The 27,674-nt window shown below is 44.9% G+C and overlaps 1 protein-coding gene across 1 annotated transcript; it reads right to left on the bottom strand.

Moving 5' to 3' along the window:
- Nucleotides 1-875: 875 nt before the first annotated feature.
- On the bottom strand, nt 876-24,716 carry C2H6orf118 (chromosome 2 C6orf118 homolog). The gene is given in 11 exon segments (XM_032896345.1): nt 876-1,263; nt 3,261-3,322; nt 3,823-3,876; nt 10,713-10,894; nt 11,459-11,517; nt 15,707-15,831; nt 17,511-17,570; nt 19,078-19,200; nt 19,974-20,222; nt 20,225-20,682; nt 24,686-24,716. Coding segments are annotated over 11 exon segments (1,485 nt in total). The 3' UTR covers nt 876-1,181.
- Nucleotides 24,717-27,674: the final 2,958 nt, after the last annotated feature.

Genomic DNA, 27,674 nt, shown 5'->3' with positions numbered 1-27,674 from the left:
TGCTCTGTGTATTTACAGGTTGTTATTAATGTTCTTAAGGGATGGATGGTACTGGGCTTTGTATGTTTAGGTGGGCAATTATATCTTATCCATTGGGTCAAAGGTTATTGTGTGGCCTGTTCTTTCATGTGTAGATTTAAGTGTAATGGAGTGTGGGGCGACTGGTCTGGGCCACCACGGAGTTGGGATGTGTATTTCTGGCATGGAAACCTGCCTTGGGAACTAGATAGGTAGAGAGATTGCTGATGGCTCAGAGAGAGGCCTTTGGCAGTGTGATATGGGATGGAGCAGAGCGGGTGAGACACTTTGCTGACTGAAAATTAAGATATCCAGCAGATATCTTGGGGCACCATGGTGCTGAACCAAGTGGGGATAAAAGACAGCATTTTTATTTTTTATATTTTTACAACAACACAAACATTATTTAGGTACTAATTAGGTATAAATATTAATTAGGAGTAAATATTATTTTTAGGTATTAACTTAGGCACTGCTGTTAGGTTTGAGTCTGAAACATTCCCCACAAGCCTGTGTTTCGGGCACTTGTCCCCAGGAGGTGGTACTCTTTGGTGGGGTAGGGGGATTGGAATCTGCCTGGCTATGGATAGGAACCGGCACAAGTAGACCTCTACAACTGGACTATACCTGGTTATACCTGTTTCCTCATTCCCATCATGCTCTCTGCTTCCTGGTCAGTGCTGATGTGAGCAATCTCCATCACCCATACCATGTGTGGCAAACAGTGCTGCCCCACTATGAGAGACTGAAACCCTCTGAACTCATGAGCTGAAACAAATCTTTCCTTCCTTCAGTTATTTCTGGCAGGTAACAATGTGGCCACAGCAATAAGTAGGCAACCAGCATGGTTGTGACGTTTATTTTATTGAATGCATGTGTGGAAACATGCCAACACATAAACAGAACTGATCTGTATCCCAGCAGGATTAAATCTTCATTTTTATTAAATATTCAAATGTTTCATCCAGTTGAAAGTTACTGAATAAAAGATGAACTAAGGACCGGTACACACATATAAAGTCAAACGAATCACAATGGAGAACACGTCTGTCAACATACTGAGGACGGTGCACACCCCACACTGATGTAATCAGTGGGAAGGATGACAAGAAGAAATATCTCCATCACCCCATCTGGGTGGTGGGCTGGGAGGCAGAGACTTTCTATGTCATTTTTCCAAACATTTCAGAGTCGTCTTCGACATCCCCAATATCTGAATGTTCCCTAATGAGATCCCACAGAATCCTTAAAACACACAAGAAAATAAATGCAATAGATTAGAAGAAAGATAAACATTGGGGAGAAAAGAACAAGTCTAAGTAACCAGGAGGAAAGACTCCTCCAAGCAGACGAGGCTGGATCAACAACTGTCTTCAGCAGTTTCGTTATGAGAGCTTTGGCCTTGAATGCCACAGAGCTTCTCTAGTATTTGGGGTGGGGTGTCCCCTAAAGCACCTTCTGGGCTAATGATACTGTGCAGATGCATGCCTTCTAGCACAGCCAACTTGTCAGGGTGGAGAAGCAGATTCCCAGTGAGGTCTTTGCAACTGTATTATTTTCTTGCTGACTTCCGGCACTTCCATAGGGAGCTGCATTCATTTGTTCATAGTCCTCAACCACATGAGAGAGAAAGTGGATCCCAGAAACTGTGGGTTGTGTTGTGACCTAATGCTAGCCAGTGAGATATGTGAGGAAGTCCCTGGAAAAGGCCACCTCTCACCTCTCTACATCAGGAGATTTATATATATATATATATTATATATATATATATAATATATATAATATATTACATGTATATGTATACTATCATATACATGTATAACATATATGTATATTTAGATGTAGAAACACATACACACATATATATTACAGCATATATATGTTACACACACACACTATATATATATATATATATAGAGAGAGAGAGAGAGAGAGAGAGAAGGTATAGATACATATGTGTGGGAGGTATGGGTATGTATACATGTATATATGCCTCAGAGAAGAATCTGTTAGCTATTTATGTGTTTCCCTGGACTGTGGATCTGATGCCTAAAATCAGTCTCACTGAGAGACCCATGAGGAAGCCCACAGGCATAGTTAGGGAAGCAGGATGATTTGACCATCCACTGATGGCCAGGGATGGTCTCCATGTTGATGCAAACATGCTTCCCAGATTTCAGCCATCGTGTTTTTCTATTGCTCCATCTCCACAAAGTCATGAGATTTGAACTCAGTGCCAGCCTTCAGAGAGGCAACCACACAAAAGGAGGAGCACGTGACAGATTCTGCAAGCCAACCATTCCACTTTTGATTTTGTATTGCGTTTCGTTTTGTGTGTAGGTACGCACATGCCCAGACATGCACACGTGGGCCCGTGTGGAGGTAGAGGACAGCTTGCAGGAGTCAGGTGTGAATCGAGGATCAAATTCAGGTTAATTAACCTTCAGGATGAGCTCTTTACCTGCTGAGCCTCTCACCGGCCCTTGTTTACTTTTTAAATTCAAAGTCTAGATGTGCTCAGGACTTTAAAGTTTGTGTTATCATTAAAAGCCATGCAAGATGAGTGAAGACTGCCACCAAAAGCCATGTGCTCTTCCCACATTCCTGGTCCCTGCCCCTGAGAATTCAACCCAATCCTTAGCTTCTTCTAAGGAAACTATTCATTCATATACTGGTAGACGAAGTGTATATGTTGGGGGTCAGGATCTTTAAGTGGTCACCTGCCAAGACAATTCATGCATTGTTAAAATCAGCACTCATGAAGGCACATACGTCAAAGAGCTGCCAAGCCTCATCTGCTGTCAAGTGGATGGCATCACTCCAATAGCCTTCTAGTGCACTATCTGGTGTAGGGCCAGGAAGATCTCTCAGTGGGTAAAGCTCATGCCATGCAAATGTAAGGACTAGAGTTCAGATCCCCAGATCCACAGAAATGGCAGGAGGCACAGAGGCAACCTGCCTCTAATCCCAGTCCTCAGAAGGTGAAGACAGGATCCTTGGGGCAGGTCACCTGTGAGACTAATAAGTCGGTCTTCTCTGGGTTCAGATGTGAGCCTGCCCCCATGCATAGGGCGGAGAGCAAACGGGGAAGACTCCTTGTTGCCCTGTGCCCTCTGCATTCACATTCACACCTGCACACGTGTGCCCTGGGTATGGAAAAACACAGATATGCACACACCACACACACACACACACACACACACACACACACACACACTTTAAAACACAGTATCTATGCTTACTGCCTTTCCTCCTCGCTGATCTTATTCCTTTTTAGGAGCTGCTTCATATGGCTTTCAATAACCTGCAGAGTGGAAAAATCCTTTGGTCATCATGATGTTGGTCATATACGGTAACAATGAGGTGCACCATTGACAACTCTAACAGGCATAACACACTAACCACACCGTGCACAGCTTGGAGGCACACAGCCCAGGCGTGCAGAGCTATGACATAAGTGGCAATTGCACAGGTCCTTACTGCTGACTGCCTTCGTCATCATTCTGCATGGTAAGGTGTGTGTGTGTGTGTGTGTGTGTGTGTGTGTGTGTGTGTGTGTGTGTAAGTTAGAGAAGCAATTATGAGTGGGGCACATACAGTACAGTTCGTTTTCCTTAATGCAATGCTTACAAGAGACTGGTCATGGGCTGAGGCGTGCACAAACAGACAATCCTAGCATTGGAGAAAGCTGTCGCCCAAGGAGAAAGCATGTGTGTTTGTGTGGCCGATGACACAGGCAGGCAGACACTTTGGGAGACACTTGTACAGATGAACACAGGTTTGCATAGTAAAAAGATGACTTACTTTTATTTTCTTCTTTAAGATTCTGTTTGTTGTTTCCAACTTTACAGCTTCGTTCTGAAAGCAAATGTTTTTTTTTTTTAAAAAAAAAAAAGAAACTTAGAAAGAAATGGTTGAGACTTTTTCTCTGTGAAATTAAAATGGCATTATAAGACTGGTGTGGTTTTAATTTTAAGAGTGTTCAATACCACATCATTTTAAAAGAGATACTTACTCAGGGAAGCAAGTAGGTTAATTGCAGATCTTCACTTCTCCCTCAGTTCCTCCAAATCCAATCCCCCAGTATAGTTCCCAGCTTGGCCACAGACCACTTGAAGCAACCTCACTTTACTCCACCTCCATCTCCAGTTGGAGATGCTGACTTCCAAATTTCCTTCCCCCAACCCATCACTTAATCCCAGCCCCCTATTCCAGCAGGCACTCCCTGGAACGCTGGAGGCCTCATTCTTTTCCCTGCCGCAGCCTCCCCTTCCTCTCTGTCCCCATCTCCACCAGATCACACAGATCTCTTCAACATTCCTCCCCATGCATCCTGTTTCTCAGCCCCCAACCTGCCAGCCAAGTCAGAGAAGCAAGTAGGCCAGCTAAACAGGTAGGTGAGCTTCAGGTCCTCACTCTTCTTCCTTTCCTTCTCATCTAATGCCCAGTCTCATCCCCCAGCAGACTACCTGTTGTGGCCTCTCCTCATTTTCTGGCCTCATTCCCAGAGGACTAAGAAGATCCTGCCTTTCTCCTTCCTGTGGATCCCCTCCACCCTACCTCTGTTACTCTATACCCATTCCTAAATGTCAGCTCCCAATACCTAGAAAACACTTTTTACCCATGGCCATACATATAGTATCCCGGAAGCATTCCCTACCACGCAACATACAGCCACCACACTCTCCTAAGGACCAGAGAGGGAAACAGAAACCAACGAACAAAACCCCTACTCAACAAAGATAAGACCACATATCAGCATCCAGAGTTACAGTCTTCCCAAATCCAGATATCTAGAGGCCAGCATAGAAACACAAACAATAGAAACACCCAGAACAATTTGTCTCCACCAGAGCCCACCAACCCTACCACAGCAGGCTCTCGGTAAATTGCAACTCCGCTGAAGCACAAGACAAACGCCTTGAAGTAGCCTTTATGGAAAAACAACAGCAACAACGGAAGGAAATGAACAAAAGGTTAAAGGTTAAAAAGTAGAGATAGAATCAAGAAAGAAAACCCAAACTGAGGGAAATCTGGAAATGAAGGCACATTGCCCAATTAATTTTATAAAGTCACAGGTACACTGGAACTCCAACCATACAGAGAGCCAAAAAAGAAAATTAAAGACCAACCTCCTTTATGAACAGAAATGTGAAATTTTTCAATCAAATACTTGCAAACAATAGAAGAACACATAAAAGAGCATCCATGATCAAGTAGGCTTCATCCCAGAGACTTAGGGATGGTTCAATATGTGAAAATCAACGGATCGAATCCACTGTATGAACACACTGAAAGAAAAATACCACACAATTATCTCATTAGATGCAGAAAAGGCCTCTGATAAAATTCAACATCCCTTCATGATACAAGTTCTGGAGAGATTAGGGATACGTGGAACATACCTCAACATCATAGAGGCTACAGAATTGTTTACAGAATGCTCATAGCCAACATCTATTTAAATGGAGAGAAACTCAAAGCAGTGCCACTAAAACAGAAACAGAATAGGTTGTCCGCTCTCCATATACCTATTCAATATAGCACTTGGAGGCTTAGCTAGAGTAACGGGGCACCTGAGGAGATCAGGGAGATGCAAGTGGAAAGGAATGAGTCAACGCATCTTTATTGACAGATCATATGATAACTTACCCTAAAAGTTCCATCAGGAAACTCCTAGAGCTGATAGACCCTTTCAGCGAAGTAGTTGGGTAGAAAAAAAAATCAGTCCTATATGCAAATGACTAATAGGCTTAGGAAGACGTCTGGGAAACACCACCTTTCACAATAGCCTCAAATAATATGAAATATTTTGGGGTAACTCTAACCAAACAAGTGAAAAGTTTAATGTTTGTTGTTGTATGATAAAATGTCAAATATTTGAAGAAGGGGATTGGAGAAGGTATCAGAAGATGGAAAGATCTCCCACATTCATGGATCAGTAGGATTAACATAGTAAAACTAGCCATCTTACCAAAAACGATCTAGAGATTCAATGCAATCCTCATCAAAATTTCAACACAATTATTCACAGATCTTGAAAGGATAATTCTCAGCCTCATATGGAAAAACAAAAAAGCCAGCATAGCCAGGACAATCCTAAACAATAAAAAGCAGGCAAACAAATAACAACAGAAACCTACTGGAGGTCTAACCATTCCTGATCTCGTATTATACTACAAAGCTATCGTAACAAAAACATCATGGTATTGGCATATAAGGAAACATGTTTATTAAGGGAATTGAGTTGAAGACCCAGACATAGACCCATGCACCTATGGACACCTGATATTTTTTATGACAACCCAAAAATACACACTGGAAAAAGAAAATAACTTCAACAAATGGTGCTGATCAAACCAGGTGGCTCCATGTAGAAGAATGCAAATAGATCTGTGTTTATCACCCTGTGTAAAACTCAACTGCAAATGGAGCAAAGACCTCAACATAGAACCACATACACTGAACCTGGTAGAAGAGAAAGTGTAGAATAGCCTTGAACACACAGAGGAACTTATTGGCACAGGGAAAGACTTTCTGAACAGAACATTGGCAGCAGAGACACTAAGATTAATGATTAATAAATGAGACCTCATGAAACTGACAAGCTGTTGTAAGGCATGTAGCACTGATATTCAGACAAAGCAGCACCATAGAATGGAAAAGATTTTATCACACACACACACACACACACACACGTATATGTAAATGCATATGTAAATATATACATAAATGTATATGTATATTATATGTATATGTATGTGTATATGTATATGCATATGCATATGTATATGTATATGGTAGAGGGTTAATATCCAAAATACATAAAGAACTCAAAAAACTTGATATTAAAAAAAAACAACCCATTTAAAACTGGTGTACAGATCTAAACAAATAATTGTCAAAAGGAGAAACTTAAATGGCTGCGAAATATTTAAAGAATGTTCAACACTCGTAGCCATCAAGGTAATGCAAATCAAAACTACTTTGAGATTTCATCTTATACCTGTCAGAGTGGCTAAGCTCAATTTTAAAAGTAAGCTCATGCGAGTGAGGTTGTGGAGGAAGAGGACTACTCATCCATTGCTAGTAGGACTGCGGTCTTGTACAGCCACTCTGGAAATCAGCATGGCGGTCCCTCAGGAAGATGGAAATCGATCTACCTCAAGATCTAACTATATCACTCTTGGACATGTACCCAGAGGATGCTTTACCCTACCATGGAGATAGTTGCTCAACCATGTTCATGTCTTTTAACAGAGGAATAGACAAGTAAAATGTGGTACATTTACACAATGGAGTAATATATATATGTATGTATTCATTCATGAAAAGTACAGGTAAATCAATAGAACTAGTAAAAAAGATCATCGTGAATGAGGTAACCCAGATCCCAAAAGACAAATACGGTATGTACTCACTTATACGTGGGTACTAGCTGTTAAGTCAATGATAACAAACTGACTAGCCATAGAACCACAGAGATTAGGTATGGAATAAGGGACTAAGAGGTACAGGGAGATCTCATTAGGGAAGAGAAATAGGATGGACAGTTATGGCTGGTTGCAGGGGTAGAACAGGAAGATTAAGCGCAGACAGGGATAGAGAGGAAGGACCAGGGAGGGAGGATGGAGAGAGACAGCTAAAACTAGGGCCACGTGAGGGGCAGCATGGAAACCTAACACTGGAAGCTTCCTAAAATATATACATATATGAAAGAGATCTTAATGAAATATTAACAGTGGGAGAGATGACACACCAGCTGGACATCTCTTGTCACCAAATGAAGTTTTCAGCATGGAAATAGATCCCATCTAATTGAGTTGTTGGCCAAAGGGGTCCCAATGGAAAACAACTGAAGCTGTTGCCAAGACTAGAAGTCGTTCTCTACAATCTGATGGCAAGGCCTTATAACTACACAACAATTCATTAAACACAGAGAAGTTGAGCTGGTGCCTACACAGAACTTTCATAATTGCATGCTAGTAACTTTGGTACAAGGTACACTGAATGCTACCAAAGGAGAAACACAAGCACCAGCCCAACCACAAACCCTTGGATCTACAGTGCTATTCTTCCTGCAGTATGCTAAGGGAAATAATGCCATGTAGTTGGTGAACGTAACCAGTCGAGTATCTAATTTGATTTAAGACCCACTCCAAGGATGAAACCCATACCTGACACTGCTTGGTGACTGAGAACCTGAGACTAGGTAGCCCAGGAACCTATGGCAAAACCAAACACTACTGTTTATTTTTAAGATGACTCCTAACGGCATTCTGTTACACTCATAGATCAATGCCTTGTTAGGCCATCATTAGAGAGGCTTCCTCCTGCAACAAATGGGAACAAATGCAGAGACCCACAGAAAGGGAATCTGTGGAGAATGAGAGACCTTGGAATACTCAGCCCTAAATGGGGTGGGGGCATCTCCATTAAATCCCTCCCCTCAGGGCTCAGGGAACCATGAGGTAAAAATGTAAGAGGTAAAAATGGAGGACACTGAGAAGACAAGACCCTCTAAGTCAACATGACCAGCACACCTATGAACTCACAGGGATGAGGCAAGCCAGCACGGGGCCTGCACAGGTCTGTACCGCTTGAGATTCTAGAACACATGTGGGAGTGGGCACATGCCACCGATCCCTAACACGGAAGCCAGCTCCAATTGACAACTATTTGCAAAGGAAAATTTAGTTTCCTTCAGGGGAGTTTCAATGGTGAAACAAACCACTCTTAAGGGTAAGCTGCACGCGCACAGATAGGTGGCCAAGAGAAAATGAATTCAACGGCATCTTGGAGGTTCCTTGTCTCATAATGTCCTATCAGGGCTCTTTTTTTCTTTTCTCTAATTTTAATTTTTATTTTATCTCATATATATATATATACACATATATATTTCTTCTTCTTCTTCTCCTCCTCCTCCTCCTCCTCCTCCTCCTCCTCCCCTCCTCCTCCTCCTCCTCCTCCTCCTTCTTCTTCTTCTTCTTCTTCTTCTTCTTCTTCTTCTTCTTCTTCTTCTTCTTCTTCTTCTTCTTCTTCTTCTTTTCCTTTTAGCCTACAGGCTCTTTTTATGTACACATTATGGCTTTCAGTTGAGTGTTTCTGTGATTCCTGGGTGTGTGGATGAGTGGGTCTCTTCTTCTCTAGGCCCTCCTTTCCCCTCTCTTTGTTTGTTTTTTCCAGTTGTACTGTGTTGGATTTTGTTTTGTTTTCTTTTTTCTTATTATATGTTATTTCATTATTACCTCATAGTGATGTGTTTGTTTCTTAGTGAGAGACAGAAAGGAAGTGTATCCAGGTGGGGATACAGTGAGGAGCAGAGGGAGGGGAAACCATAATCAGGATGTATTATGTGAGAAAAAAATCTATTTTCAATAAAAAGAAAAATAAAATGGATATTTAAACCATTGGACATGAGGCACAGTAAATAGGAAAGAGCCTTGAGTCAAACCCTGTAGACACTGAATTACAGAGGAATCCTCAGTGACCTGCAATTAGAGGGAAAGTGAGATATAAATGTGGAAGCCAGGAGGGGGTCACACTGTTAATCTGGTTCTTGGGAAGCTGAGACTCGGAGTTCACAGTTGTCCTTAGCTATATAGTGACTTTGAGGTCACGTGGGTTATACGAGACCTGTCTCAAAATGACCAGAGAGTTCACATATATGTCACTTTATTTACTTTGCTTTATCATGCTTCGCAAATTTTGCCTCTTACTCTTAGAAACTGGAGGTCTGTGTTGAGCATGTCCAGCAGTCCTATACCATTGAGCATGTAATTTTCTGCCATAGAGTATAGCCATAATTTTACATGCACTGAGAAATTGCATAACTCTTGGAGCCCACTCATTGTGGTATTTGCTTTACTGTGGTGTCTAGAAACCAGTCCACAGCAGCACCAAGGTATGCTTGCATTGAGAAATACTAAATGCAGCCACAGCAGCAATAACAGGGTATTAAGCATGATCTGGTTAAAAGCATTGGAGCTGGAGAGACAGCTTGGCAGTTAAGCGCACTTCCTGATCTTCTAGAAGCCCAGGCTTCCCAGCGCCCATGGCAGGCAGCTCACAAACACCTATTTCAGCTCCAGGGAATACAAGACCCTTTTCTGGCCTGCCTTTGTAAGCACCAGTACACATGGCACACACACACACACACACACACACACACACACACACACACACACACACACACACAGAGAGAGAGAGAGAGAGAGAGAGAGAGAGAGAGAGAGAGAGAGAGAGAGAGATCCACAAAACAAATAAGTGTAACCAAGAGGGTTGAAAATGCCAAGGGCACATAAGCCACACTGAGCAGTTACAGGAATAGTGGGCTAATAAGAACCTACAGTCCTATCCATGGTTTAGACAATTTTTTCCTTCTATGCACCTAATAATTCTTGTTCTGTGTAAAAAAAAAAAAACAAAAAACAAAACAAAACAAACAAACAAACAAAACACAGCACCACTAAAATCCACAGGACTAGTAACAGGAGGTCCTGTTAGGTCACAATCCACAGGGCTCTGTGTCTCCATGTTCCAAAGCTCATGTTCCTGCCGCCTCTGTTCTTGTCTCAGTCAGACCTCCATTGCTCTACATAGGCACTTCACCTTTTGAAGTGAGAGCCTATTTTGAACTAAGCTTTGTGGGGTTTTAAGCAAGACAGACGTGTTTATGTAGATAATTTGCATACCTCCATGCTTTTAATGCCGTTTTCAGTGATATCCGTCACTCTTGTGTGCACTAGAGTTTCTTTGATCTGTTTCTCAAGCGCTTTAATCTCATCCCATTTTTCAAAGATCTCACATCTCCTCTTCTCCACCCTTTCGATCAGAGTGAGTTGTTTCTCGTCCTGTATTTTCCTACGAGATAATTCTGGAAATAGTTTGGAAAGCAGTTACTGTGTGCGTTTAGTGTTTCAGCTCTTGTTAAGAATGGCGTGTGTAGTGTCATACATGTTACATACAACTGTAGTGTGATTATGTATATATAACATATACAGCTATATAACCTATAGCTTAGTGTAACCTAAACATTAATAAAAAATGATGTTCCAGAGAAATAGGGTATCCCTTTCTTGATGTATTCATAAGTCTGTAAGTATCCTGATGCCTGCTTTTGCAGAAACTGGGCTAGGTGGGGAGGCCGGTTGTGAATGATGACCAGAATCTCTTCCGGTTGCTTTCTAACAGTGCATACTAGCAAGAAACTTCATGAAAATGATGGCGCGGCGGGGGGCGGGGGTAGTTGTCCTGGGGAGACTCACATGAACACGAAGGGTTGGTTCAGGTTGAAGGAGAATCTGCCAAAGCCTGAGGAGCTTGAGGTGGGAGCGTGAACAGGAATTAGGAAGGTGCATGGCATGGGGAGCAGAGGGAGGTGTATCAAGACACCCAGAGAAGACACAAGAAGGGCAGCAGGCAGCTGGGAAGTGCTCACCTGCCTTCTCCTTAGCAGACTGGAGCAATAAGCTCTCAGTCTCCAGCTCATTTCTGAGTCTAAAAAATCAATAGAAAAACGATCATGAAACAGCAACCCCGCTTAGGCCTTGTTGATTCTGTCCATTTTATAGCATGAATTCTCTCTCTCTCTCTCTCTCTCTCTCTCTCTCTCTCTCTCTCTCTGTGTTTATGTATGTTTGTGTATTGTGTGTGCATGTGTATATGTGTGTATCTTTATGTGTGTATGTGTATGTATATATGTGTATGTGTATATGTGTGTATGTGTATGCATGTATATGTTTATGTGTGTGCATTTGTGTGTATCTTTATGTGTGTATGTCTGTGTGTATGTATATATGTGTATGTGTATATGTGTGTATGTGTATGCATGTATATGTTTATGTGTGTGCATTTGTGTGTATCTTTATGTGTGTATGTCTGTGTGTATGTGTATGTATATATGTGTATGTGTATATGTGTGTATGTGTATGCATGTATATGTTTATGTGTGTGCATTTGTGTGTATATGTGTATGTTTGTGTATGTATGTATGTGCATGTGCATATAGGGTATGTGTGTATATGTGTGCATGTGTATATATATATGTGTGTATATGAGTGTATATGTGTGTACATGTGTGTGTGTGTGTGTGTATACACTTGTGTATTCCATTTCAAAGATGCCAATAACACACATACCCTGGAGGGCAGAGGTTGATTTCAAGTATTTTCCTTAATCTCTCTCCACCTTATACTTTGAGGCAGGGTCTCTCACTTGAGTCCAGAGCTTGCTATTCAGCCAGTCTTGCTAACCAGCCTCATCGGGGGATCCTGTTTCCACTTCAGACATCTATTTACAGGGGAACCACCACATCTAACCTGGATTACATGGGTGCTGGGGATCTATGCTGTCATCCTTAGACTTTTGTAAGACATGTTCTCCCTAAGGGGTCACCCTCCAGCCGCAGCACCACAGTCTTTTAACTCACTGAGACATGCACACGGATTGTCAAACTTTCCAACGCCAAATGCACTCTGAAGGTGGCTATAAGGAGCCCAATCCAGTCCAGTCACCAAGGAAAGACACCCTCTCACTAAGATTGCATATAGACCATTAAAGTTCATTAATTAAACACAAATGGAGGGTTAACAAGATAGCTCAGTGGCTAAAGATGCTTAACCACCCAAGTTCAATCCACATGGTAAAGGGGGAGACCTGACACCCATAAACTGTCCTCTGACCTCCATACATACACACCCACATACACACCCACATACACACCCACACACATGCACATAGAAAGAAAGAAGGGAGGTGGGAAGAGGAGGGAGGGGGAAGGAAAATGTAAGAGAGATGGCTTGGTGGCTGAAGTGCTTGCTGTGCAGCCAGGAGGACTCGAGTGTGATCCCCAACGTCCCTGTGGAAAGCACACACCTGAAATCCTCACACTTGGAGGAGGAAACAGGAAGACCCCGGGGCTCAGTGGTTAATCAGTCCAGCCAACTGGTAAGCTCCAGGTTCAGTGAGAAACTGTCTCAAAAATAGGGTAAAAAGTGACAGAAGATACCCAGTATTTATTTCTTGCCTCCGTATAGGCAGGCACATTAACTGTCATCCACACTCACATGTAAATCCGTACACCTACAGCACACATATAATGAAGGCAAAACAAAACAAAACAAACAAACAAACAAACAAACAAAAAAACCCTTACAGTTTTCAGTCTGAGACCAACCACAAATCAAGGGACCCTAGAACTGGTGTGGGGGGCGCGTGCTGCAGTGCCCCCTCTGCGCCTTTGCAGACATCCCAAAGAGAGAATTTACAAAGGCTACCATGTCCGACTGAAAGTAAGTTACAAGAAATAGAGAAAAAAAGATCAAATGAGTCCTGAAGGCTCGCTGCATTTTTGCTCAGTATCAAAGCCAGCAGGACTGAATAGCTTATGCCCCCTTTATTTCAGAAGGATTCTGGCAGGTGCTGCGTGTACCCAGGGGATTGCTCTGCTCTGTCTGAAGACGACAGCACAGATGGCTGAAAGCCACGCATCTGCACAGTGGTTAATGGTTTAATACTTCCACACATTCTAGACTGGGGTCTCAGTGGGTTGAATGGAGACCGCGGTATGTAAATTTGGAGGGTGTAGTCTTCTGAGGTCTTCTGCGTGGCCTGCTCTTACACATTACATATTCTTTATTCTGTTGTTCAGTGTGTTGTTCACCTCAGCTCTGTGTGGTTGTATTTTGCTTGCTTATCTGTCATCTCTACCAGCTTTCAGTCTCCTCTCAGTTCTGCCCCCGTGGTTGCTGTGTCTGCTCTTGGCCTGCTATGGATACCTTGTATTCTCACCCAAAACGATTCTTGATCTCACCATGCTTCAGCTCCCATCTGTGGTCTATTTCTTACTCTGTTAGCTACTTCCTTTGTTAGTTGTGTCACATCTTATTTCGTTGTTGTCTTGATTTCTGTGCTTAAGCTTTTACCCTTCTGCCTTGTGGTTGTTTTCATGTCCTGAGATGTTCTTCTGAGAACATCTAGTTGATACCTATTCCCTTGAAATTATTATCAACATGACCTGATAATCACCACCACCATTATCCTCCTCATCACTACCACCATTTCTCTCATTACCATCACCACTACCACCATCATCACCATCATCATCCTCACAACTAACATCATCACCATCATTACCATCACCACCACCACCATCATCCTCACAACTAACATCATCACCATCATTACCATCACCACCACCACCACCATCATCATCACCACCACCATCATCACCATTATCATTACCATCATCGATAAGCTCCTCTTCCTCCTCATTGTCACCACCACCACCATCATCACCATCACTATTATTCTCCCCTTCCTCCCCCTCCTCCTCAACACCGCCATAATCATTGACGCCACCACAGCCAAGTCTCTATGCTCCATTCGTCAGGTGCACTGTGTTCCTGTGCTTGGTGGAGTTTTCCTCCTCCTTCCCAAGTGACTTCATTCAGTTCTTAGCCTTCTCCTGGCTCCACCCCTATCTTGGTGCTCTCTGAAGCAGCAGACGGGTGGTGAAGATTGGCGATGTTTCTATTTTCAGTTTCTAACTTTGGATGCTTTGGCAGTGAAATCTTAAATTTCTTGAATGTGAGTCTGACTTACACAACAGCCTTGAGGTAGAATCGTTGAATCACCAGCTCTCTGCTCTTACCGTCTCCTCCTTACCCTACAGCCTTCTGGAACGATCTCACAGGAAACAGCTAAAAACATGGACCTGCAGAGGACTCTGCAGCGACTCATTGGTCATTGTGATTTCCTGAGCATGGCCGATATGCTTAGAGGCTACCCTAGAGCTCCAGCGAGACACACGCTCTGGGGCAGACCCTGCCCATTTGTTCCCCACATCTCTCTCTTCCTCCTAGCCAAGTATACATAGTTTGTAATGTTCTGATCCTCCCATTGTCCCCGGGGGATGTTGCCTTCTCGGGATTCATACATAACGAATGTCCATCTTATGACCTTTCTGTTACTTCTCTCTGTCTGACCTGACCACACCCTTGGACCTAAGTCCTCTAGCCAGAACCTCTAAGAGAATGAAGTGGACACTTCAGACAAGAGCAGCACAAATACTGAGAGAGGGACACATGGCTACAAGGGGGACACTTGGCCTAAGCCTGAGGAAGTGTCACCTACAAGGTTCAATGTGACCATCTATAACCAATCCTTCAGGTCCTTGGGGAGGACAGGAGTTCATGGTGGCCACTCTTTGAGAGAACTTTAGTGCAAACTAAAGCGAATGGTGCTGCTTTCTCCCTTTGGTTCCATACGGATAACAGCCTCACATTTTTGCTTCTTAGAACAGTTTTTGTCGGGTCAGTTTAGAATTGCTCTAATCTTTTATACATTAGTAACTTCACTCTGTATAACTGCGCAGAGCTGTTACAGAATGTTCTAGGTTAGAATCAGAAGGCTGTCTCCAGTCCTGCCACTCTCTGTCCCATCAGAAAGTCCTCATGGCGGATCCTTCAGAGACCTCCAAGAGTTTGCCATCAGGGCAGTCTACTTGGCCCACCGTAGTCATATGCAGCTGCTTACAGAAGAGTCCGGGTTAATGGGAAGACGTTGGTGCAGTTAGCACACCACATGAGCCAATGCAGGAAAAGTGTGGATACTGCTCAGTCAGAGTCTTAAGGTTGTGTGGTGTATCAACTGAAACTTTACCAGAATCCTATGGCTGGGGCCGCACCTGTCATTGTGCTCCAGGGCTGCCAGGGCAGCATGCTGGAGCTTCCTCAGATGCTCCTTGACTTGAGCAAGGTCCCTGCTGTGCACAGGGCTCTTCTCCAACCCCTTGACTTCAGCCAGGAGCCGCTACAGGAAACAAAGCACACAAAGGATAAGGTGGTCAGGTAGGACGACCTGGCCGGGATGTTATTTACATATGGCTCAGGTGTTCTGAGGTAAATTGTGAATTCCGACTAAATTGGTGCATTGGGAGGGCTGGAGGGAAGCAAGAATAATGGCAAAGTTCCAAGTAAAATAATTTCCACAATAGCTTAAGACTTTCATTTTTCTGAGAATTCTTAAGAATAACACGGGTTTCATGGTTTCTTTGTAGAGTTGGGTTGAGGAAACACAGTGGGTAAAGGGCTGTGTGCATCATTATTAATTATTTCAAATGTGTGAGAGATGATCCTAATCACCAGTCTTTATGTGGACATAAAGACATGAGGGGCTCATGCTGGATAACACCAGCTCAGGCTGGTGGCCTCTGCCTCAGTAAGTGATCCTCTGGGCTTCGGGAATAGGAAGAGGAGCTCTGGACGCCTGCCAGCTCCCCCATTTTGATGCTTGATTGAGGTGTAGGGATGAATTTTCCTTTTCTGCTCCACCGCAGAGTAAGGAGCACTGAGTCTGTGACTTCAGGCGCTGCTCAGTCCTCTGAGTGAGGGGCCGCTTTTACTATTTAGCATCTGTCCATCTATCCGTCTGTTTACTTACTTATCATCTATCGATCCACCCATCAATCCACTATTTATTTATCTATTTATTTAATTTTTATGTATAGGGGAATGTTGCCTGCATATATGTCAGTGCACCACATGCATGTGCAGTGTCTGTGAATGTCAGAAGAGGGAATCAGGTCCCCTGGAACTGGCATTACAGATGGTCATGAGCCACCAATGAGGATGTTGGGAACTGAACCTGAGTCCTCTGTAAGAGCAGCCAAGGCCTTAATTGCTGCGTTACCTCTCCATGCTTATTGTCTTATAACATGGAAAGTCTCAGAAGACAGGATGCAATGCCCATGTGGTTTTTTCATCAAAATGCAATTTAGAACTGAATTTATGTGCTACGGTTTGGTGGTTGTTGTTGGTTTATATTTTGTTGTTGCTGTTGTTGTTGGGGGGTTGTTTTTTTTTTTGTCATATAAAGTAAGAAATTATACCTTCTACTCAGAAGATAGAAGTACTAATCTCAAGGTATCAGGTTCTTGGAGCTTTTGGAGATCTCTGTCATGCCCATGGGACATTCCCTACGAGAACACTGCATGCTGACCCATTAACCCATTGACCCATTGACCCACTGACCCGCTGACCCACACTTTTCCACTGAGACTGATGCTAAAGCTGTCATCAGTTACATGAGGAGCCAGCGATCTGTACTGTGGCTCTGGGGCACCTGCTGTCACCATCTACCCAGTCTAAGTGACAAGATGCTATTTTCTGGTAATCACTGTAGAACCATTTATGTTTCTGGACATGTGTAGTGGCAATGGTTAGGAGTGACACAGTGCTGTTTTAATGTTCAGGCCAGATCCTTACCCAGAGTACTTTAGCTTGATATAAGAATCATTCCTTTAAGAAAAGAAAAGAAGAGAAAAGAAAAGAAAAAGGAAAAGAAGAGAAAAGAAGAGAAGAGAAGAGAAAAGAAACACCAGCCACTTTGCCTGACAGAGAAACAAATGGCGCTTCCTGGGTTGAGAGTCTCCTGAGGTACAAATCCATGAACATGCAGGTTCTCTTCATGTCCTTCCTGATAATTATTACCTGATACTGTGCAGTAGGCTGTGAATCCAGGAGAGCTGCCATGTAGAGTTCATATTCATCCTGAGTAAATACACATACAAAACACACGACAATGTCACCAGGCTCATGTATGGGAGTGGGATACATGAAAACAGATACTCACGTGCATGGGCAGCCATATGTGCATGCAGGGGCCAGAGGCTGACATCACGTGTCTTCCTCTGTCACTCCCCACCACACATCTGCTCACAGGCCGCCTAGACTTGCTGGCCAGCAAGCCGGGCTCTCCCTGTGTCTCTGCCTTGTCCCAGTACTGTGCTTACAGTGTTACCACAATACCTGGCTTCTTTACGGGAGCTGGAGATTGAGAATCTGAGACTTGTGCTTACTCACTGAGCACTTAATGCACTGAGCCATCTCCCTAGGCCCAAGGATGATCTTTTTTTTTACATGAATAAATCACATAGGCATTAAAGATGTCTGTTAACTTCAAACACTAACCCTAACTCTGTATATGAACTGTTTTTGCAATATGCTCGAACATATATGCACAAACTTACAAAACTGAGTTGTTGTTGAATCCTAACTTGACTACCAGCTACTGATCAGTTCAAGCTCCTACTGTAAAAATCCTTGACAGGTATCCAACAGTTCCCCTGCCGTGTGCAGTTCTGAGACCTGCTGCTGCTGAGATGGCCAGGGTCCTGGGAGCTAAGCAGCACACAGCCCTCATTACCCATCTCTTGTCATTGGGGAAATCAGACCACAGTATAGGTTTTGGGGTGGTTTAGATAAGAATTGTTGCCCACGGGCTCCTGTATTTGAACACGTATGGAGTCTTTAGTTGGTCATGCCTTGCAGGAGGAAGTGAGCCAGTGAAGGCGGGCTTTGAGCATGTATAGCTCGACCCTACTTCCTGTTATTGCTCTTCTTCCTGTGCATGGGTTAAACTTTGATCAACCAGCTTCCTGCTTCTGCTGCTATGCCTCCCCTGCCTGTTGCTACGGCTCCCGCCACGATGGTCTTTATCCTTCCGGAACCATAAACTAAAATAAACACTTCTATCCGTATCTTGCTTTTAGGTTGGGTGTTTTATCATGGCGACAGAAAATTAACTGAAACAGGCTTTGAACAACTTCACTTTCAAACTGGATTCCACACAGCTACTTCCATCCCAGAATCACGACAAACTTAAAACCCCAAAAAGAGCCATATAAACGTGTAAATGCCTAGTTCTGAAAACTAGTTTATATGCTTTGTTGTTCTGGACTCATGGCTGGGAAGCTCTGGCGGGAAATCATGGGGGCCGAGCAGCAAGTTAACTCAGTGCTCGCTTCACGCAGTTCACATGACTGACAAGGCAGGGAGTGGATCCCCACGAGTCTCTCTGACTGACGCCTTCCTCTGTGGAATGGCGAATGTAATTTCTGTGAGGCACAAGCTGCTGCTGCTGCTGCTGCTGCTGCTGCTGGTGTGTGTGTGGGGGGGGGGTGCCTGTGCATGTGCGCATGCATGCAGCTGTGCATGCACGGCTTCATGCTTGCCATGGACAGTTCTCGACCATCCTGTAGAAAATGTGTGTAATTACCTTAACCTCTTTCAGGAGATCCCCGAAGATCAAAGAGCTGTTGCAAATATCCTCGAAGATTTCCCCAAAGACCTGCAACCTGTTGAACTGCTGGGGGTTGCAGGTGCATATCTTCTGGAGCTCCTAGAGGGAAGACGGAGAGTCAGTTCCTGGAATCGGCAGGGTCCCCATGCTTCTCTCGGAACACTCTGTCCCTCTGAGAAATCAGTTGGAAAAGGCCACCCAGGCACTGGGCTCTGCAGAGAGGCTGGCAAATCTGGGGGCCTCTGATTGCCTTCCAATGGCTGCTAAGAGCCAGGTCACTGCGTGTGTTTGCTTCGGTCCCATTTTCTTTATCCAGCCCTGCTTGCTGCGCTCAGAGGCTCGTTCTCTGCCCCTCCCCCACACTGCCCTGACACACACCCTCAAGACCCTTCCCTTTCCCACAGTGTACTTAGGTCCAAAACCTGGGTTCTGGCTCTCTGACCCGTACATGGCTCTTTTTCTCTCCTCTACCAAAATCTTCCCAAAGTGTGCTGCCCTAGTCAGTAAGGTTCCCTTTCAGCCCACAATCACTTCACACATCACAGCCCCCACCTGTCATTTCTAACCCAACAGCCTCTGCGCCATCTCTTGCCCAGTTTCTTCTCTCCCATCTTCTATAAGAGGTAAGGGAGACATTCTTCTGGAGTCCAGACACAATAATTCCATAGCTGCCCCATCAATCACGGAGTACTGCTGGCCATGAATCCAGCGCCAGTTTACCCCTGTCAGATGTCACCTTATTGACCATGCTGGGTGTTAAAAGCACCGGCAGCTTTGTTGCATTCTGTCTGGACACCTGACTGAGGTACCTCAGGATGAGTCAGGGCCCGTGAGCCCCATGTTGACAGCATCACAGAGTCCCCTCTCCTTACCTCCTTCAGTCTGTTCTCGTGGTTCACAGCCACCTTACTGCCCGTAAAGTCATACTTCAGGAGATCATCTTTTACCAGCACTTCTTTTTGGAAACTCAGGAACTTCTTGTATCTGTCCGCTTTTGTTATACCAGCTAGGTAGGAGTTGACGTACTGATACACGTCCCTGCCCGGGGCGGACCTGGAGCACTGGCGGCTGGATACCACCTCTGGGTATCTGAGTACTTTCACTGCGGGCAGCCTGAGCTCTCTTCCTTCATGTGTGTTTCCCGAGAAAACACGTGTCTTTCCTGTAGTTCCTCTTCCCCGTCTTTCTGTGGAATCGTGGAGGAGTCCCCTTCGAGGGCAAGGGAGGACTGCACCTGCGGGTTCAGGTACCTGAACAGCGGCGTATTCTGAATGTCATTGGGATGCAGGGCTGTGTTCACTGTAAAGCGGACCCAAGCATCCTTCATCTCTGCTACTTGCTTGTTTCTGGAGACAGAGACCGGGGGTGTGGAAGTGGTAGGTTTCTCCCATGACCTGTTTGCATTGCGCCAGTGCTGGAAAATGATCTCTGGTGGCTTGTAGAGCTTCGTGGGGTTCAGGTGTCCTGATGTGTACACATAGATGTCCTTCCTGTGGTCCCTCTGGATTTGGGACAGGAGTTTCCTCAAGTTGCATAGAGTCTTAACACCCGGTGTCTCACAATGCTTCCACTTTAGGTAAACTGCTCGGGAGAGGGCAAAAATACAACCGTGAGGCTCCTCCTGCATCCACGGAAAGGCAGTCCTGTTGCATGTCTGTCATAGAAAAGGGGGGTCTGCAAAGAGGGTAAGAAAATAGCACCCGGTGTTGTTCTTATAAGTCCAAGACACCTGTGACTGCCTCAGGTGTAGGGGAGTAGAGACACACCCCAGGTTCTCTTATAAGCATAAAACTCACAACCCTGCAAGACCAATGTGCTGGATAATCTAAATTTGTCAATGGGACACAACATTCAATTGCCTGTGAAGGGACTCTCAGGCAGGGATGGCCCAGGTCAGGTCAGCCTTAAGGGGACATCTGTCCAGGGTTGTTTTCATGCACCCTAGGGCATCATTTTCTGCCACAAATACAGAGTCCACAGATATCTATAACACCAGAGGCAGAACTTCTGAGAGGGTCCTGGGGTTTATAAACAAATAAACCCCTTCTGAAAGATTGGGGCGCCTCTTGCCCCACAGCCACGGAGACTCAGGCTCCAGGTGGTAGGCCAGGCTTGCCTGAGTTTTGAGGAGCAGCTTAAGTCTAAGCTCTCAGGCTGTCCCTATAGAGCCATCATTTGTCATAGCTGGAAGTCCTCAGGATGAGCCCATCTGTAAGTGCACAACCATCTAGAGGAGGGATGCTGGGATGCTTATGAGACCCTTCCAGGCCTACCCTTAATGTGGCAGACCTGATGGCTAAGTACAGCTCTTCACCAGCTGTTGGACTAATCTTATGGTCTGGCCACGTGAGCTCAGGGAGACAGGATGAATGGGGACTTTCAGAACCTATGCGGTTCTACAACATGTGCCCAGTCCTGATCTAAAAACATCATGTGGAGAGTCAGGCCACACCCTGGGATGAACAGAAGGCCAGCAGTAACTTCCTACTATTTCACAGTAGCCACAGAGTGTGCCAGCCAGGTCCACAGAGCTCTAAGCTTCAAGTACTCTGTTCTGGCATTGCAAGACCAGAACCCAGGATTAGAAGCCTCAGGGAATCTCTCTCAGATTTGCTCTCATTGTCAGAATCCACATCTTGCTGCAGCAGGGCTGAGCCTCCCTCTGACATCCCATGGCTGGCCAGGTAGCTCTCCCCTCTGGAGACCGTTCATTTTATCTGACTTGGAGCCCTACATCTCTGAGGAGTGATGACTTCCCACCCTTTGCTTCTAGTCAGCAGGCTCCTATGATGCTAGGTTGTCTTGGGCCCATGGGACAGGGACATCACCAAAGTCCCTCCATCTTGTCTTCATCCCTGGGAATGATGCCTGGAGTCACACCAGGCACTGAATAAGCTCTGACCATCTCGGGATTTTGTCCCTTTAGGGATGCAGTCAAACCTAGCTCCAGTCAGCCCTAGGTCACGTGAGTGACCGTGGCTGGATGGTGAAGCAAATACTTCGGGGAATGGAATTTTTAAGACTCCCCCGCAACTGATCAGCTTAGCACTTCAAAGAAGCACCCTTGTCAATTGATAAAATATCAATGTGACTCTTATCAAAACTGATAGTCCTGCATTTCATCCAACACATGAACAGCAAAAGCAGGGAAAATGAGTGCCACCTACTGTGGGAAGCCTCATGCTGCTTCAGTGAGGCTTTTCTATTAGCACAGAGGCTTTCCACCTCCCTAACCCCGCGACCCTTTAATACAGTTCCTCACGCTCTGGTGACCCCCAAACGTAAATGTATTTAGTGGCTGCTTCATAACTGTAACGTTGCGACTGTTATGAATGGAATGGAAATATCTAATACGCAGGAGATCTAATATGACACCTCTGCGCAAGGATCACTCAGCCACCGAAGGCGGAAACCCACGGGTTGAGAAGCACTGGCTTCACCCGGGTTTTCCACAACTTGCATGAGAGTTGGCAAAGTCAGATCCCATTCTCTCATCCTCTCTGCCAGGTTCGTACACTACCTGCCACAGGCTCTGTTCCAACTGTGCGTAGTCAGACCCTAGCCGTCTGCACCTCCCACTGTGTCTGCCCAACTCCCAAAGACAAGGAAGCTAGTCAGGGACAGTTCCCTCACAAATGATCTGAAAACAAATCGGCTTTGAGGAAAAGCAAGATTTTTTTTTTTAAAAAAAAAAGACTGTTGATGAGGAAAGCATAGCTTCAGGGTTGATGAACAAAATGTGTATTAAATTAAATACCTGAAATATTTTATTTATCATTTAATATGGTATTGCTTTGTTTTTTATCGTTTGATATGGTATTTTTTAGACATGTATCTTTTGGGGATGCAAACAACAGCCTTTAACCTGGAGATCAGTTTGGACCCAATTTCTCAACCCAACCAGCCTCTGATTGTATTTCTGTTTCCATGAGCAGCATTCCGGCGAGCCCGTGGAGCAAGAATGAGAAAGCACTTGGGACACGGTGAAAGATCTGTGCTCCGTGGTCACCAAGGGAGAACTGGGAGTGGGAGATTGCAGCGAACGTGTAGAACAAAATAAAGACACAAGTGGAGGCCCTTCTCCCTGGCCTAACATCAAGGCAGCGCCCGCAGCTGAAGTGAGTGCGTGGGTGTAAATAGCAAAGCCCTGGGATCAGGTGACCTACACGGAATCAGGAGCATGCGCACCTGTGATGCGGTCAGCTCTCTCTGGTTCACTCCAGGGCCCCTCGCTGCTCACAAAGCAGAGTGGGTCTTCCCACCTCGGCCCATTTAAAAAAATCCCTCAGGGTATGACCACAGGGCACCCTCATCTAGATAATTTCTTCGGAGAGTTCCTTCTTGGATTCTATTTTGTGTCAGGTTGATAATCAAAGATAACTCTCACCTTGGTGTCTGTGTTCTAGGATGTTATAGGAGGGATACCTCCCTCCAAGGTACTGACCAACACACAGATGCTCACCATACATGCAAAAACTAGACCAGCCACAGAAGGGTCATAAAAATGCAGGCTCCAGAAGGCTCAGCAGATCCTAGTCTCCAGTGTACCTCAGCAGACATGAGCCAAGAGACCATGTCTCCCAGCACATGTCCTGCCAATGCCCTGACTCTGATCCTAGTGGGTGTTGAGTGTCCAGCACGCTGGCCGACCTGGCTAAGCACAACTGAGGCTGTACCAGTTAGCCTTGTCACTCTCAAGGGACATCTGCAGTGGAGCCAGCATCCCCTCAGTGATCTCCCCAACACTGGGTGTGGACACAGACACGGGGGTTGGTCATGCACTGGGACATCAGACTTGCAACCTGCTTGGTACCACTACCTCTAGCAATGGTCCCTAAGTGATCTCTGCCACTGGATGGTGGTGGCGTCACTCAGAGGTGGACTGTTAGGTTGTTAGGCTTATTTCACATGAGTTATCCCACACACACACACTTCTTATGATGTATAGACAATAAACTATGTATTCGAAACAGACACCTGACTGTCTGCTTGCCTCTCTGACCTGTAAGTCACATTTCAAGAGAGTGGTGTGGTACAGGAAGTTTCGAAAAGCTCTCAGCTTTAAAGCAGAAAGCACTGAACTAGTATAGTGAGCCCCTTCATCTCTTTCCCTCCAAGGTACTTACCAACACACACATCCTATAACACAGACACCGAGGTGGTAGTTATTTTTTATTATCAGCCTGACAAAATAGAATCTAGGAAATAACTCTCAAAAGAAGTAGTTTAGATGAAGTTTTCCTGTGGCCATGCCCTGAGGGGTTTTCTTAAATGGGCTGAGGAGGCGAAAACCCTCTCTGTTTTGTGAGCAGCAGGGCCCTGGAGTAAAAGGAAAGTGAGCGGAGTGAGTACTGGTGCGCATGCGTTCTTTGCTCTGTTTCTGGTTGTAGACAGAGGTAGCCAACTTCCTTAAGCTTCTGAAGGGTCTAAGAGTCTCTGGGTCCAAGCAAACCCTCCTGATCCTGGAGCTGACCTTCCGCCACCAGAAAGGTTTTTATTTTTAAAGCCGCTTCTGAGAAACCAGCTTTCCCAGTCAAACATCAACTGGGCCAGACAAACACTAAAATCGAGGCAGACCACTTACAATCAGGTTCCAGATCCTTTGCCATCGCCATCACCCATCTGATCGCTAGCTGCCAACCGAAGCTGCAGTTGCCTCGGAAACAGTAAACATTCCTAGCCCCGCCCCCACGGTGTAACTCCGGGGCCGGGCCACAAGGTGGCAGAATAACAGAATAGCCAGGAGTCGGCCCACCTCTCCTCAGCTAAGCCTGGGAACTCTGGAGGGATGCTCGCTGGCTTTACTTTGCAAAACAAAACTAGGCAGACTCATTACAGAGCGCGTGGAACAAAAGATAACTCACCCCTGCGGTGTCCCCAGTGAATGCTGCAGTCCTTGGTTCTAGCCCAGAGCACAGAGGACGCTAAAGAAGAAGGTTGTAGTTAAGGAACACGCGATAGGGCCAGCAACTGAGATCCTAGAGTTCAGGCAGGGAGGGAAAAACTCTGATTTGCACAAGGCATGTGCTAGTAAAAGCGGCACTTCCCCCACCTCTGAAAAGTGTTAATCTTTTTTATTTCTACAGTCAAAAAAGAATTCTTCCAAGTCATGACCTAATGTCGATGCAATCATTCTAGTCCAGGGTCGAATATGTGTCGGTCCTTAAGAATACAGTAAAACCCATACTCCCTCCTATTGTTTAGTAGTCCATCAAAGTGATTGATTGAAGGAGACATATATTCAATTATTATCGGTGCAACCCACTGATCTTTTGAAACTGAGCTGGAATTTTTCTGGAAGCAAATCCCTGGCTTACTACCCATGTTGTCCCTACCCACCCTTACTGCACAGCCTACCTCTATGTGGTTCTTGGGGGGAGGGGGCGTGGCTTCTAAAGGCCCAGGGATGGAAGGACCGGACACCTGGGTCCACCTGGGGAAGAGCCTCCTGAGCAGCAATGGCCAGGTGCTATGGAAAGCCAGGAGGAGCAGAGTTGCAGCTGGCCCCAGGTGACCTATAACCTTGACCTTAGACTCCGGCAGTGAATTCTGACCCAGAGCCAGGATTTGGTGTGCAAGGGAACTAACAACTTTTCTACAGTGCCAGGCTGGAACCCAGATCCTCAGAGGCAAACGCCTTGCCACGGAGCCACACCCTGACCCCTTCCTGGTCAGGCTCAGGGCAGAGGTTGGGGGGGGCGGTTTGTGGAGGGAGTCGTGTACCCACACACAGTCTACCTCTGTCTTGGGTTTCTATTGCTGTCATAAACACTAACAACCAAAGCAACTTGGGTTGGTGGGGGGGGGGTTAGTTCAGCTTACAATGCTCAGGTCATACTCCAACCCTGAAAGAAATTGGAACTCAAACTGGGCAGGAACCTGAAGGCAGGAGCTGAGGCAGGAGCTGATGATGCAGAAGACCCTGGAGGAATACTGCTTACTGCCTTGCTTCCCACGGCTTGCTCAGCCTCAACTATTTCACAACCGGGACCACCAGCCTACGGTGTGGCACCACCCATAGTGGGCCCTTCCACATCGATCATTAATCAAGGAAATGTCCCACAGACTTGCCTCCAAGCCAATTACTATGGCATTTTCTCAGCCAAGGTTCCTTTTTCCCAGATAACTCTAGCTTGAGTCAAGTCAACAAAAACTAACCTGACAGGAGTAAGAAATGAATTTAACACTTATACTGAGAAGCTTTCCTCTGGCTCCTCTCTGGAGAGACAAAGCATTTTCCCAGCTGCATTTCGTACAGACTGTGTTGACTCCCAGCCAAGCAAGTATCTGTGGGAAGATCTGGCTGCTACCTATGGACAGCTTCCCTGGGCATCTGTCGCCTTCCCCATAAATGAGAGCAAACTTGAGAGATGATATTTTAAAAATTTTGTATTCAATTATTCACACCAAAGAATATCCATTAAAATTATGAACATTTCTAAATATATTTCATGTATCATACATATATATATACTTTATATGTATAATTACATATCCACAAAAGATTTCTTACTTCTTTAAGCATGTGAATAGAACAAAGATAGAGAATTTTTTGCAATGTAACACCCATATATGCATATATACTGGCTGTTTGAATTATGAATTTATTTACACCTTGTCTGTTATAATAAATGATTAATGTTCTATTATACAAACATAACGGTAAAGGTTTTTTAAATACAAAGACTGCAAATGGATACATGAAAAATTACACACATGTACAATATTTATAATTTATAAATGCAAAGATAAGACCTTTAAATTATTGCACTTGCGCACTTTACAAAGTTTTTTTTATGTCTTACATATAAAATCTTTTTTTTTTTTTTTTGGAATTTACTAACTCATCAACTATAATAATGTTGGATATCATTAGCTCGAAATTCCTTCTTTCCCCTTCAAAAGAGAGCCCATTAAGGCTTTGGCTGCAGACCCATCCACTGAGGATCAGTTGCTGGGACCTGTGCCCCTGCTCCAGCAGGTGGTGGTCAGCAAGGAGATTGTCCCCATGGCCTCTGAGGTGTCTTGGCTGGGAGCGGATGGCGGCGGCGGATCTCTTTTGTTACTGTGTTCCTGTGGAGAAAGTTGCTCTTCTTGGAAAGAATCCAGACGCTGCGTTTGTCGTTTGGTAAAGTGTTTCACAGTGTTCTGGGCAAGTACGTGATTTTTTTTTTTAAATAGGTGGGGCACTGTACACAGAGAGATACTGCCGTGAATCAATCAGCTGCACGTTTTTTTGTACAGTAAATGGACATGTAGCATACACAGCAGACAACAGATCGTATGGAAACAGTATTCCCTTACGTCCTTTATGTTCACCGTTCTAGACACAGCAGAAGACCCGGGGACCAGGGTGACCAAACCAAGAAAGAAAGTGGGGACGCCGGTAATAGAATATTAGTATTTTAGGTGGACTACACGATAAACAAGTTTGGGGGTTGAGTTCACATTAGAGATAAAACTGGCAAATGTATACATAGTCTCTGGAGATTGAGCACTGAGATAAGTGCCCTGGCTTCCTCTTGAGACACTGGGTTCAACTAAGGTTCCACCCTGGTGCTTGGCCTTTCCCT

This window comes from Rattus rattus, chromosome 2 (assembly GCF_011064425.1).
Source record: "Rattus rattus isolate New Zealand chromosome 2, Rrattus_CSIRO_v1, whole genome shotgun sequence".
NCBI classification, from domain to species: domain Eukaryota; kingdom Metazoa; phylum Chordata; class Mammalia; order Rodentia; family Muridae; genus Rattus; species Rattus rattus.
Note: the sequence above shows the minus strand (reverse complement) of the source record. Positions and strands in the feature narration are given on the sequence as shown.